General features: G+C 41.6%; 1 protein-coding gene across 2 annotated transcripts in view; it reads left to right on the top strand.

Moving 5' to 3' along the window:
- The window catches only part of Cdc14a (cell division cycle 14A), a 150,131-nt gene that overhangs the window by 14,015 nt on the left and 121,293 nt on the right, over positions 1–14,823 (top strand). For both annotated transcript variants that reach the window (XM_042681590.1, XM_042681580.1), the window contains exon 3: positions 3,304–3,379. In XM_042681590.1, coding sequence (XP_042537524.1) covers positions 3,304–3,379 — 76 coding nt within the window. The remainder of the gene's footprint in view (positions 1–3,303; positions 3,380–14,823) is intronic.

Raw genomic sequence — 14,823 nt, 5'->3', positions numbered from 1 at the left:
TCTCAGAGGCGTTCCTGCCTGAGCTGGCTTTGAACTACAATATTCAGATCTCAGGCTCCTGAGTAGCTAGGATTACAGGTGTGAGCCACCACCTCCTGGCTTCTGGAGGAACCTTTTACTCACTCACTTTGTCCAAAGAAAGGAGTTGTGGAAGGACACACTTGATGTTTGAAGGCTCGTTGATAAATTCTGGTCTGTTTGTTAAAGCAATGAGCGGCAGCTCCCTGCATTTGCAGAAGCCTCAGGGGAAGCTCAGGTTAGCGGGGATGAAGTGGAAGGGGTGTGAACCCTCTGCATTGTGCACCTTCGTGCTGTGCACCCAGGGACATGCGTGAGAGGGGGGATCAGGAGCTTGTCTCCTGTCACCATGTGAGTGTGCGTCAGTGACAGTGACAGTGACAGTGAGGTTCCTTCCAGGAGCACAAGGCTGCTCTCTCATCTGGGGGTTTGTGGGTTCACTGCCTAGCTGTGCAGAAAGGACATTGATTTCCAGGATCAAGCTAGATTCTCTCCTTTTTCTGAGGTGGCATTCAGGAGGAGATTAATTCCTTTTGAACCCAGACCCAACATACTGACAGGGCAGAGTTTACCAGGTAAGGCGAGTCCTGTGAAAAGGGTTTCTAGTAGGGAACGCTGGAGTCTAGACCTGTGTGTGTGTGTGTGTGTGTGTGTGTGTGTGTGAGTGAAAGAGAGAGAGAGAGAGAGAGAGAGAGAGTGTACTGGGGTCTTGTGCTTATCCTTAGGTATTTTTCTCTATACTGGTATTCTATTGCTTGAGCCACATTTCCACTTCTGGCTTTTTTTTTTTTTTTTTTTGTCGGTCATGGGGCTTGAACTCTGGGCCTGGGCGCTGTCCCTCAGCTCTTCAGCTCAAGGCGAGCGCTCTACCACTTGAGCTACAGCGCCACTTCCGGTTTTCTGGTGGTTTATTGGAGATAGGAGTCTCACGGTCTCTCCTGCCCGGGCTGGCTTTGAACCGTGATCCTCAGATCTCAGCCTCCTGAGTAGCTAGGATTACAGGCGTGAGCCACCAGCGCTCGGCTTACTTCTGGCTTTTTGCTGGTTAATTAGAGATAAGAGTCTCAGAGACTTTCCTGCCCAGGCTGGCTTCAAACTACAATCCTCAACCACAGTCTCCTGAGTAGCTGGGGTTACAGGAGTGGGTCACAGATGCCCATCCTTGGAGTCCTAGATTCCTGACACTGTGCTGGAAGATCTCACATGACAGCTAGGAAGACTTGAGCGGTTGTCTTAGTTCTGTGGCTTTGTTGGTTAAAGGAGCATGTGGAGTCCCATTGAAGATACCAGCCTAGGGATATGGGTTGACCAAGTGATGACCAAATTTTGTGTCAGACTGTTGTGTGTTTGGGAAGTGTGTAAGATGTGCAGTTGCTCATCTCTGGGACACTGCTGGCTATGGATGACAGCTTGAACAAAACCTCCAATTCTCCTCATCTTAGGTTACTATTACTGAGTGATTAGGACCTGTTTAAAAATGTGGTTATTAGAAATCGTTTAAATAGAGATACAGGTGGACCCATTGCAACAATGAGATGTACAAGTCGTTATGTCAAAAATGAACTTTACAACTTTGGTGGTGATGGGGGAGGAGGATGGGAAGGAATGGGAAGGGGAAACAAAGGAGGAGGCTACAATGCTTGATAAGAAATGTACTCATTATCTTGCCCATGTAATTGTAACCCCTCTGTACAGTATTTTTACAATAAAAAAATTTAAAAAATGTGGTTATTAGCTGGGCACTGGTGGCTCATGCCTGTAATCATAGCTACTCAGGAGGCTGAGATCTGAGAATCACAGTTTGAAGCCAGCCCAGGGAGGAAAGTCTGAGATTCTTTTTTTTTTTTTGCTGGTTGTGGGGCCTGAACTCTGGGCCTGGGTGCTGTCCATCAGCTCTTCAGCTCAAGGCTAGTGTTCTACCACTTGAGCCACAGCGCCACTTCCAGCTTTTTCTGCTTATGTGGTGCTGAGGAATCGAACCCAGGGCCTCATGCATGCAAGGCAAGCGCTCTACCACTGAGCCACCTTCCCAGCCCAATTCTGAGATTCCTATCTCTCTACATCACCATCAGAAAGCCAGAAGTGGAGCTGTGGCTCAAGTGGTAGAGCACTAGTCTTGAACACAAAAGCTCAGGGCCAGGGGTTGGGAATGTAGCTTAGTGGTAGAGTGCTTGCCCAGCATGCATGAAGCCCTAGGTTCTATTCCTCAGTATCACATAAACAGAAAAATCTGGAAGTGGTGCTATGGCTCAAGTGGTAGAGCGCTAGCCTTGAGCAAAAGAAGCTCAAGCCCAGGCCCTGAGTTCAAGCCCCAGCATTGGCAAAAATGAAAAAGAAAAGCTCAGGGACAGAGCCCAGACCCTGAGTTCAAGCCCAGGACACGCATGCACATGTGTGTGCGCACACGTGCATATACACACACACATACGCTTACAATGTGATTATTATGCCAGGCTATGGTGGCTCATGTGTGAGATGTGGCTGAGGAGCCTGAGATCTGAGAACTGACTTTGAATCACAATCCTCAGATCTTAGCCTCCTGAGGAGCTAGAAGTGAGCTACAAGCACTTTTTGACGTACAAGCACTTTTTAATGTAAACTTGCAGGGTCTTGCTTAGAGTAGGTGATCATATTATTTATAATTTTATCTTTTTTTTTTTGGCAGTACTGAGGTTTGAACTCAAGGCTTTAGTTCCTAGCTGAGCAGATGCTCTGTCACTTGAACTGTTCTCACAGCCCTCTTAGGTGGTCAAAAATTGTATTGAAATGAATGGCTCCTGCTTGGAATGTAGTTTATCTTTCTACTGAGTTGTTGAAAAGTTTTCCCATAGAGATTCTCATATGTAGAATAATTTGCAACAGGGCTTTCAACAATGGCACCTCTGGGAATGGACTCCGAGTAGCTCATTTGAAAAACCAAAGACAAAGTAATGATGGATCATAAACGTAGGTCATGTGAGACAAGCTAGATGTGCTGGGTATGAAAAAGGCTTAGCTTCTGTTTCCCTTCACATCTGTTCCCTGTAGGCCGTGTGTGGTGGCATGTAAGTGTCATTCCAGCTGTGGTAGCAAGTGAAAATAGGAGGAGCATAGTCGCAGTGGGCATGGATGAAAAGTGAATTGCTATCTCAAAAATAACCAGAGCAAAAAAGGGCTGAAAGCAGAAGTGGCAGAATACCTGCCTTAACAAGTGCAAACCCTAGTACTAAAAATAACTTCCAAATGACCATTAATGATACTGAAAATTGTACCTGTACTAAATGTGATGTTTTATTTATGTCTCAGTTTCTATGCAGATTTTGGACCTCTGAACTTGGCAATGGTGTACAAATACTGCTGTAAACTAAACAAGAAACTAAAAGTGAGTATGACATTGGCGCTTCCCTTTTAGCATTAGGATGTTCGAACCAAGAAATCTGCCCAGTGGGATTGCTCAGCTACGGGTAGTCAGGTCATTTCGCTCTTTGGAAATCTATGCGAGGAGTTCACCTGTGTGAGGAGTTGAAATGGATCCTCCCTGCCGGCACCACAAAGGCTGGGTTAACCTCTTTCATTTTTCAGGATGAACGGTAATGTGAACTGGATGAAGTCACTGCAGCTGTGATCTGAAGAAGAAAGCCCAGGTCCTTTCAGGTTGTTGTTAATGAGTGTCTATCAAATTCCCTCCCAGGATAATTTTTCCGAACCCCTCAGATCTGCTGGTGATGAGGGACACATGATGGCTGGAGTTCTGGAATACAACCTGTAAGATCAATCCTGAATTTCCATCTCTGTGGAGTTCATCACCAAGTGATGGTTGACAAGCCAACAGAGATGGGGCATAGGACAAGATGTGGTCAGACCCTCAGCATCAACCTGTAGTGCTTTTCTTTTGTGTGTGTGTGTGTGTGTGTGTGTGTGTGTGTGGCTACTGGGTCTTGAACTCACATCTTTGCCCTCTCACTTAGCTTTTTGGCTCAAGGCTCTACCACTTGAGCCACACTTCCACTTCCAGTCTCTCCCCCTGGTTAATTGGCGATAAGAGTCTCAGAGAATTTTCAGCCCTACTAGCTTTTGCCTCTTTTCTCAGCGTCCTGAGTAGCTGGATTATAGGTTGGAGCCACCAGTGTCCGGCTAACATTTTTCTAATATAAGCACAGAATTATAACAGTAGGCATTATCCTTTCTATTAGGTAAGCTGCAGCTGTTACCCACTATGTTGGACATAAACTACCTGCTTAGCAATTGTCCTTTGATTTGTTTTATGTCGAACTTACATATAAAAGGCAGTCAGATGGAAAATTAGAGATTTACAAATGTATAAAATTTGCCCTTGATTTTGAAGTGCTGAATGCTTGAGAAATGAGGGCAACCTTATAAAATAATTATATAACCTAAACTCTTCTAAGAATTAACTTATGATATCTTGCCTGCCTAGAAAAATATATGCGTAAATTTTTAAAACTAAAGATGCATTTACTTAGGAAAGAAGCTACCATCAGTACTTTAGAAAACAAAGTTGAGATGTTTACAACTGTCAATGATATAAATAATATCCTTTCTATATAGAATGAACTTTTAATGACTCAATAACAAGAGGAAGATAGTTAATAAATAATTGAAGTTTATATCTCTCTTGTGAAGATCTAAGATTTCTTTGCTTCTTGGTTAGTTGTATTAGCATGTTTTGATATGCGCTAGGTATTATAAAATGAACCATGTAGGACCTTATACAACCTGTAGTTAGCAGAGAGAAAGAAATCATTATTACAAAAGTAAAGTCACTGGTCTAACTCAATGTTTTATTTATACCAATTGCACAAAAATAAATGGATTGAGTTAAGCTGTTTTGCTACTGCATTTTATACTTTGTAGCCTAAGTTAATTGCTGGTAATTGGAGATAAGAGTCTCTCACATTTGTCTTCTGGGCTGGCCTTGAACTGTGATCCTCAGATGTGAGTCTCCTGAAGAGCTAGGATTACAGGTGTGAACCAGTAGCACTGGCTAGAATCTTTTGATGAAGAGAAAAAGATTTACTTTAATGAAAGCTAACCTTGGGATTACTTCAGCCTTGTGTGATCTCAGTGTCTTCATCTATGAAATAGGAATTCTAGAGCACTTACAGGATGGTGGTTAGGACTGAATTAGAAAATACCTGATGAAGAGCTTTGTAAATGGTCAGATTAAGATTTCATGCTACACGACGTTTCTGATATAATACTTGTGAAGTGTTATAGGAAGTAGGAGCATCCTCTTTCTCACTTGAACCCTACCCTTTTATAGGAAAGCTAGCCAGAATCATTTTAGGAATCTCAATGAATCAGTCAAGACTCGGAAGGGGAGGCCTGGGGAGGTTCATGACTCGCCGAAGGTCGCAAAGTGAAGTCAGGGTTTGACGTCATCTGTCTCTCTCTTTTGTTTCTGTGTGATACTGAGGACTGGACTGAGGGCCTTGTATATGCTTGGCAAGCATTCTTCCACCACTTGAATCACACCCTCAGCCCTTTTATTTGGATTTTGTATTGGAGACAGGGTCTTGCTAACTTTTGTCTGAGCTGCCTCTGCCTCCTGAGTAGCTAGGATGATAAGTATGAACTACGTTGCCTGGTACAACCTGTGTTGACATTGGCCTCTCTACCTTTGGTCAAGGAGAACCCGTGGTTTAGGCTTCCGGTGCTCTTGACTCTCACTCTCATCTTCTTCCTCTTCCTCGAAGTGCATTTTCCCCCTTGTCTTATCTTCATTTTTCTACCCTCTTTCCCTTGACCCCACTCCACCCCTTTTGAATACCTACTTCCCTGTATTTTATTTTGCTGAACTTTGATTTCATTTCCCTAAGGATTATACCCTATTTGAGATCTCCCTTGAGTCTACCATATTTCAGTTAATACATTTGAATACAATAGCATACCATCCAACGTATTTACTTATGAGTTTGTAAGCTAAATCTAGCTTCCACATATAAGCGAAAACATGCATCCTTTTCTCTCTGGCCTGACTTACATCACTTAACATAATTGTTTCCAAGGAAGTGGCGCTGTGGCTCAAGTGGTAGAGCGCTCGCCTTGAGCTGAAGAGCTGAGGGACAGCGACCAGGCCCAGAGTTCAAGCCCCATGACTGACAAAATAAATAAATAAAGAAAGAAAGAAAGAAAGAAAGAAAAATATAATATGCAGCCCAGACATAATTTTTTCTAAGTCTATCCATTTCTTTGTTTTGCTAGTACTGGAGCTTGAATTCTGTGCCTGGGCGCTGTCCCACAGTTCTTGTTGTTTAAGGCTAGCATTCTACCACTTGCACTACAGTTCCACTTCCAGCTTTTTCTGTGATTAATTGGCGATAAGTCTCATGAGCTTCCTGCCCAGTCTGGCTTTGAACCATAATCCTTAGATCCCACCACTGTCTTTCCATTTCTGTACAAATGGTACAATATCATTCTCTGTAATGGATGAATATAATTCAATTGTGTATATATACCACATTTTCTTGATCGGTTCCTCCACTGAGAGGCATCTGGGCTATTCTACCTTGCCTATCATGAATAGTGCTGCGATAAAAACAGTTGTGCTGATGGCTTTGGTGTACATCCTGGTTTTTAATCTTTTGGGTAAATTCCAGGAGTAAAATTACTCAGTTATAAGGTAGTTCTATGTTTAAGTTTTTTGAAGAACCTCCACATCACATTCCAGCGTGGTTGAACAAGTTTACATTCCCACCAACAATGTGTTAGAGTTCCCTTTTGGCCATATCTTTGTCAGCATCGGTTATTATTTGTTTTCTTGAAGGTAACCATTCTAACTGGGGTGAGATAGAATGTCAGACCTTGCTCCAATGCCGCTTGCTGGGCAGCATCTCCAGAGCCTTCTGGATTGCCTTCTAGATCCCACCCTGTGTTTCCATAATTCCATGTGCAGATATCCCTTGCAGATGAATTAGGTCTATCTATGTGCATCTATCTTTCTTGCTATACTGAGCTCCCAGAAGACAAGGGCATGATTGATAACTCTTTGCTACCAGTGCCCAGCACAGAGTTTCCAAATACACAGAGACTTCTTTGAACTTGTCATAATGACCTTGATGCACAACCTTTTTAGTCTGCTCTGGCTGGCTTGAATCTATACTCCTGTGTAGCTGGGATGATAGACAATCACATATCATTACACCCAGCTTTTATTGGTTGAGATTATGTTTTGTGAACTTTTTTTTTTTTTTTGGCCAGTCCTGGGCCTTGAACTCAGGGTCTAGGCTTTGTCCCTGAGCTTCTTTTGCTCAAGGCTAGCACTCTACCACTTGAGCCACAATGTCACTTCTGTTTTTTCTGTTTATGTGATACTGAGGAATCGAACCCAGGGCTTCAGGCTTGCTAGGCAAGAACTCTACCACTAAGCCACATTCCCAGTCCCCATTTTGTGAACTTTTTGCTCAGGCTGGCCTTGAATTATAATCCTCCTGATCTCTACTATACTAGTACCTAGGATTACAGGCATGAAACACTCTGCCTGTCTCTTCTGCACATATTTATTAATCCTTTTGCTGTTCGTTTTTGCTTTCCTTACTTTTCTGAAAGTGCTCTAGTGAGCCAAATGTAGATATGATAACAATGGTGTGGTCCTCAAATTCCCTTACTTCTCTGAACAATCTCACATTATTTTAACTAGTAACTTCATTTTCAAATTCTTTTGGGTGATTTTCTTTGGCACATGCTATTTTCTAGTTGTACTTCCAGTAAAGATTTTATGATTTCTTTCCTTGAGTTTATACCTTATGCAGATAGGTAACAGTTTGCTGTGAATTATTCTCTTCCAACCCCAAACCTCTTATTTTTTAAAGGTCAAAAGATTTTTTTCAATTCATTGAAGTAATTTATTGCTATTTTTGTTTGTTCTATTTCCAGTGTCCTTAGTTTTAATTATGTTATTAGAGTGGAAAATTGTCCATCAACCTCGCTCAGATTAAGAAGTCCCAAATGAAAAGTACCACAAAAACTTAGTGCTTATTTTAGACTATAACATAACAAAAATTGCTGGTACTAAGAGTTCTGTAATAATGCATTGCAGTTTTCTATTTCTAGTCAACATCTACCTTGACAGAGGAAGTAAGCAAAGATAGAAGATTGTTTGAAGTGAGAATAATTTGCCAAATTGTGAGTGTTATTTAAAGCAAACTGTCATCAATGATTAGAGCAAGGATTACTAATCTGATATTTCAAGGGATCCTGAAATTACATGTACAGTTTGGTATGCTTTTCTTCAGAGAAGATGCATAATGTGTGCTTGTGTGTGTGTGTGTGTGTGTCTGTGTCTGTGTCTGTGTCTATGTGTCTGCGTGTCTGTGTGTGTGCTGGTACTGAGACTTGAGCTCACAGCCTGTCTCTTAGCTTTTCACTCAAGGCTAGCATTTTGCCATTTGAACCACAGCTCACTTGTGTCTTTTGGTGGTTAAAATGGAGATAAGAATCTCATGGACTTTCCTGCCTAGGCTGGCTTTGTGCCTCAGTCTTCATATCTCAGCCTCCTGAATAGCTAGGATTGTAGGCTTGAGCCACTGCTGTCCATCAAGGATGCATAGCTTTTTTATTTTATTTTATTTAAGTTAGGTTCTCAAAGGGAATCTTGGCAGACTGCTAAGAACACTTAATTAGAATATAAGACTTCAAGGCAGAAAAATGTTGTCAAACATGAGCAAAGAATTCATTTAAGCTTAAATGAATTCACCTCATATTGATTATATCTTTTAATAATAGTAATTGTGAAGTATGTTTAAGAAGGATGAAACTGCAAGGCTCAATAAATTATTTTGCTAGTGTTATGTATTAAATAAATCCAGTCATTATGTAAGAAAAAAGAATATAAGGACTTCAAAAAGAGAAGAATGTACTAACTAAGGACCAAGTTGGTGATATACATAATTTCAAATTGGCAGTATACATAATTTTATAATATTATGTTATAAAAGTAATAATACATCCATTTTTTTTGGCAGTACTGGGATTTGAAATCAGGGCCTTATGCTTAATAGGTAAGCACTCTACCACTTGAGCAATGACCACCCCTCCCCCCCCCCCCCCCCCCAGCCTTTTCTGCTTTAGTTTTTCAGATAGGGTCTCTTGCTTTGTTCTGGAGGCTGTCTTCAGACCTTGATCATCCTCTTTCTCCTAAGTAGCTGAGATTACAGGTGGGTACTACCAGATACTCAGCTGTGTGTGTTTAAATTTATTTTTCTTTTAGACTGGGTCTCACTATGTAGCCCAGGTTCCTCTCAAACTCAACATTCTTTGTTGTTGTTGGTGGTGGTGGTAGTGGTGGTGGTCATGGGGCTTGAACTCTGAGTCTGGGCACTGTCCCTGATCTTTTCAGCTTAAAACAAGTACTCTACCACTTGAGCCACAGCGCTACTTCTGGTCTTCTGGTGGTTAATTGGAGATGAGTCTCACACACTTTCCTGCCCAGGCTGCCTTTGAACCGAGATCCTCAGATCTCAACCTCCCAAGTAGCTAGGATTACAGGCATGAGACTGGTGCCCAGCTTCAACATTCTTTTACTTCCACTCTCTAGTGCTGGAATTACAAGCATGTGCTACCATAGCTGGGCTGTAAAACAATACCTTCTGTAAATGTAATTAGTTAAAAAGAAACCTTTCAATTGCTAATTTAACCATCTAAAATTTTTATAAGCACCACAGGATTTGAATGGGTTTTCTTAACAATATTCAATACAGCTTCCATGATTGATTTAAGTTTTCCTCAAGGAACATAAAATACCATCGTGGGAAACAATTAAAAAAGTAATCCGAAAAGGAATACTTTTTCTAGGACAATGGTCTTTTAAATACCTGTGATGGTAACTCATCAAGGTAATTACAATGATCTTGAGGACTATTTTTAAAAGGATTAAAAGAATATTCCCACCCAACATAGCCATCTCAGGATAAAGGGGGAGGGGAAACACCCATGAACTAAAGATGGTGTCACAGCACTGAAGTCCTTGGCAGGTGGTGGGGGCCTGGGCTGGTCTGTGTTGCTGAGTGAATCAGTGCTGTAATTCTACCCTGGACGCCAGGTACTTGTCACCATCCCAGGTGGCTGTGCATAAGAACTCTTCTGCTGTGATGATCAGACCACCCTGTTTTTAAAAACGACAAAAGCACTTTGAGATTTCTCTCTGTTTCAGGTATAAGGGCTTTGGGAAGGAAAAGCAGGCTTATATTCTGGAAAGTACATGTAGTTTAAAGGGGGCACTATGGCATTTGTAGAGCATGGACCCCTTATGATCCACTGAAGAATTCTATGATAGAGAGTCCCTATGTGCCTCTGTGTGTGTGTGTGTGTGTGTGTGTGTGTGTGTGTGTGTGTGTGTGTATGTGTGTTGAATTCCGGCCCTCAAACTTACAGCTGGTGCTCTACCATTTGAACCACATCTTTATTTAAAGCTTTTTGCTGGTTGATTGGAGATAAGAGTCTTAGTGACTTTTCTACTTGGACCCACTTCAAGTTAGGATCCTCAAATCTCAGCCTCCTGAGTAGCTAGGATTACTAGTGCCCTGCCTTATGAAGCATTTTTTCACCAGGTCTTTAACCAAATGAATAAAATATACTAGGATTGAGACAAAATAGACCATGTAGAGACATCTTTTCCTTAAGAAACAATTCAACTGACTCTTATCTTAGCTCTAAATAAAAACATAAACCATGTTTTGTTTTGTGCAGCCAAAGAAAACTTTCAAGAATATCCCTTTCCTGAGAAAGTTGGAGGTAAACATGGAGAGGTCATGGCTGATCACAGGAAGACCTGTTCATTTTTCTTTGCTTTTGCAGTGAGAAGCACTGATTGCTATGGAGACGCTGATTGCTGTGGTCCTTGCTGGGCTAGCCTAGTCACTTGTAAGAGAATGATGCCTTGGTCACTGTGGTCCCCTTGCTGTGATCGACTCAATCTGACCACTGTCATTTGTAGAGCTTGCTTGTTTTAAGAAATGCATGGGCTCTAATTTCCTATTGAGAACCATATTTATCCTGGCTGTACCAGAAACTTCCTGAAGCTGATTGTTAGCTGATTCTGACTGATTCAGGCAACTTTATAAAACCCATGTTCTAACCCAGCAGCTTAAAGTGTTTACTTCTTTAAAGCATGGCACAAAACCTCATTGAAAGGCTGCTTATCATCTCTGTCTCTTTAAGTTGGCTATTGACTTTTTTTTTTCCTTTTTAGTTTTGAGCTGAATTGCATTACCTTTTGCTATTGAATGGTTAGTTTGTGGTCTCCTAACCTATGCTGAACAAGTCAAGTGCATGGTTTGTGTATGTTGCCAGAATTCAAGGATAGTTCGATTGGTTTATGATTCATGTAGCATGTCATCATCACCTTCTCTCTGAGCATCTGGGGCTTATTTTCTGTAGGCTAATCCCATTAAAATTCAACCCTTCAGGTAGTTTTTCTTTCCAAGGTAAAGATGTCCATTTGGGGTCAATGCCGTCATCTTAGTTTGTATTGTTCTGCTATATGGTCACTGTATTTGGTTACAAGTATTATTAAATATTATATGATATACTACATACTTTCAATTCAGGCAAAAGTAGTAAAACTTTGACTCAGGTAAGCGATACAGGTCTGGAAATTTCTGTAGGTTTGATTAGATGAATTGACAGACATTCAATTCTAAATCTTCTCTTTTACCTACTATTTTTTTTAAACCTTGGTAAGTGAAAAGTGATTGTACTCATGACTAAGATTACATCATTGTTTTCAGGTGTTATGAATACATCCCTACTGAGTTCCCTCTTGTCTCTGTTATTACAAAGGCTTATGCCTGCCTAGGCCAATATCTTGCATGAGCCATTCATTAGATTGTAACTATGCTTGTGGCTTGAGATTGGGGGAGCTCTCCTACAATTTTTGACCATAGCAGCTGCTTGATTCATGCCTTTAGGTATAGCATCTTGGGGTCCAAGTACAGCAAGCTGGTTGTCTATGGTCTGTTTTCAGTCCACAGACATGTTTAACTTAAATTAAAATTTAAAATTATTATGATTATTATTATTTTGGTGGTGGTGGGGCTTGAACTCAAGGCCTGGGCATTGTCTCTGAGCTATTTTGCTCAAGGCTAGTGCTCTACCACTTTGTGCCACAGTGCCATGTCTGGTTTTTGAGTGGTTAATTGGAGATAAGAGTCTCATAGAGACTTTTCTGGGCTAGCTTCAATCCTCAGGTCTCAGCCTCCTGAGTAGCTAGGATTATAAGTGTGAGCCATCAGCACCTGGCTAAAATTATCTTTAAATACTTGTACCAGGGGGTTTCAATTCAGCATGCATGGACATGTTTTGTTAGGCATGAATGCTAATTTTACAAATTTTAATTTGTAGTCAGCAGTTACAACTTATGAAAATATATGTACAATTCTGACTTATTTGATTTTTGAATTAGTGCATACATATCTATCTATATACATACTTTTATATGCTTTTATATGTATACACACTTTTTGTGTGTGCTGGTGCTGGGGTATGAGCTCTGGGACTAGGTATTGTCAGCTTTTTTGCTGAAGACTGGCACTTGGGCCACAACTGCACTTCTGGCTTTTTGCTGGTTAATTGGAGATAAGAGTCTCATGCACTTTCTTGCTCTGATTGGCTTTGAACTGTCATCCTCAGATCTTAGCCTCCTGAACTCTTGGTGAGCCAATGGTGCTCAGATGAATTAGTATTTGGAATATAAGGAGATTTCATTGTGGTATTTCCATTAATGCGCATAGTGCTTTTTGAACATATCTGCCCCTTCTACCATGCTCTCTCTCGTACCCCCCGCCCCCGTGTTCTTTTCAATATCAAATTATGGGAAAGTTCCAGGCCCACTTTCCTGCATGGGAGGGAATTGCAGGCTGGAGTGAAGAATGCTTTTCTGGTTTGCCAGCTAGTCTGCTCCGAATTCTTGGTCCTCGAGAGCATTTGAATTTAGAAGCTGTGGAATGACTGTGTTTAAGGCAACTTCATTATGGAATCATTCAACGAGCTGGTAGCTGAGGTGCTGTCTCCTGTAATGCATTTAAAAAGATGTATGGCATGATTGGGAACTTCTTTATAAGAGAATTTCAAGTTGACTAGATGAATCATGTTGCAGGATCTGTTATATTTTCAGGAGTGGGACAAGTGGTACTCCAAACTTAGCAATAACTTAGAGCAGTGGATTTCCTGAGCCAGCAGCAGCCGCATCCCCAGGAAACCTGCTAGAAATATACATTCTCAGGCTCTGCTCCTGTGAATCAGAAACTTTGGGTGAGGCCCAGAGTGCAGTGCTTTAGTAAGCTCTCCAGGTGACTCTGAACCATTCTAAAAGAGGTTGAAATGGGCCAGGTGTAGTGGTACACACTTTTAATCTGAGCTCTTGGGAGACTGTGGCGGGAGGATATTGAATTTGAGACCAGCCTGAGTTTCATAGTGAGATCCTCTCTCAGGAAATTAAAAACAAAAGAAAAGTAAAGAGAGTGAGAGAGAGACAGAGAGACAGAGGAGAGAGAGACAGAGGAGCGAGTGAGAGGCTGACAGAGACACACAGAATAAAATAGAACATAGTAATAAAATAATAAAACAGTGGATTTGGATTTAGGTCATTTTTATTTCTGATGAATTTTAATACTGTTAACCATTTCAGCTGAGAATTATTTAATGAATTCGGGCCTCCTAATTGAGATTTCTCAATTGAAGGGGGTTCTGAAGGCACCCTAGAACATTTCACAGAGGGCCCTATCTGTCTCCTTGCTTATATTTTCCCATGCTTATTGTATTTCAGCCCTGCCCATGTTCTCTGCTTTTGTGAACTACTCTCTGAGGCTCCAGGGGACCCCTCCGGGCACCATTCCCATTGCTTGGAAAATTCTGAGATGTAGCAAATGGCAAATATTAGCTTCTGCTTCTTGTGTGGCTGTTATTAGAGGCGGCTGGTTTGTGTCCACTTAGATGAAGAAGTCGAACTCAAATAGTGTATTTTTTTTTTTGGGTCCGGTTGTGGGGCCTGAACTCTGGGCCTGGGCGCTGTCCCTCAGCTCTTCAGCTCAAGGCTAGCGCTCTTTTTTCTTTTTGCTTATGTGGTGCTGAGGAATCGAACCCAGGGCCTCAGGCATGCAAGGCAAGCGCTCTACCACTGAACCACCTTCCCAGCCCCAAATAGTGTAATTCTTTAGAAAGGCGAAGTCCAAGTTCAACAAAATAAACACCAGGAAGTGGATATTGGAAAGGGATGGGGTCTGGGGAAAGGAGTAGACAAATGAAGAAGAGGAGAGGAGGAGGAGAATGCACTCAGGAATTGAATGCATATTTTACAAAATTAAGAAGAGTGAGGGAACGGGTGTGTTGGGAGGAGTGGATGAGGTGAATGTAGAAAGGGGTGATAGGGTAAGATGCATTGTATTCACAAACTGCTTTGTTAAATGGCAACTCCTTTATACAGCTTCTTAGAGATAATTTTTGTTGTTGTTGACATGGGGCTTGAACTCTGGGCCTGGGCGCTGTCCCTGAATTCTTCAGCTCAAGGCTAGTGCTCTACCGCTTAAGCCACAGTGCCACGTCCAGTTTTCTGGTGGCTAATTGGAGATAAGAGTCTCACAGACTTAAATGGCCGGGCTGGCTTTGAACCGTGATCCTCAGATCTCAGCCTCCTGAGTAGTTAGAATTACAGATGTGAGCCACCAGTGCCCGGCCTTAGAGATAATTAAAAAAAAAAAAAAAACATTTATAGATCCATAACAGAAAGGAAATCTTTCTTGGAGTTCTGTCTCTAACTTAACACTCCTAACCAAGTTAGCCTCTGGATCCTCTATGATTTAGAACAAGGCA

Source organism: Dipodomys spectabilis, unplaced genomic scaffold, assembly GCF_019054845.1.
Source record: "Dipodomys spectabilis isolate Male_0828 unplaced genomic scaffold, ASM1905484v1 ptg000002l, whole genome shotgun sequence".
NCBI classification, from domain to species: domain Eukaryota; kingdom Metazoa; phylum Chordata; class Mammalia; order Rodentia; family Heteromyidae; genus Dipodomys; species Dipodomys spectabilis.
Note: the sequence above shows the minus strand (reverse complement) of the source record. Positions and strands in the feature narration are given on the sequence as shown.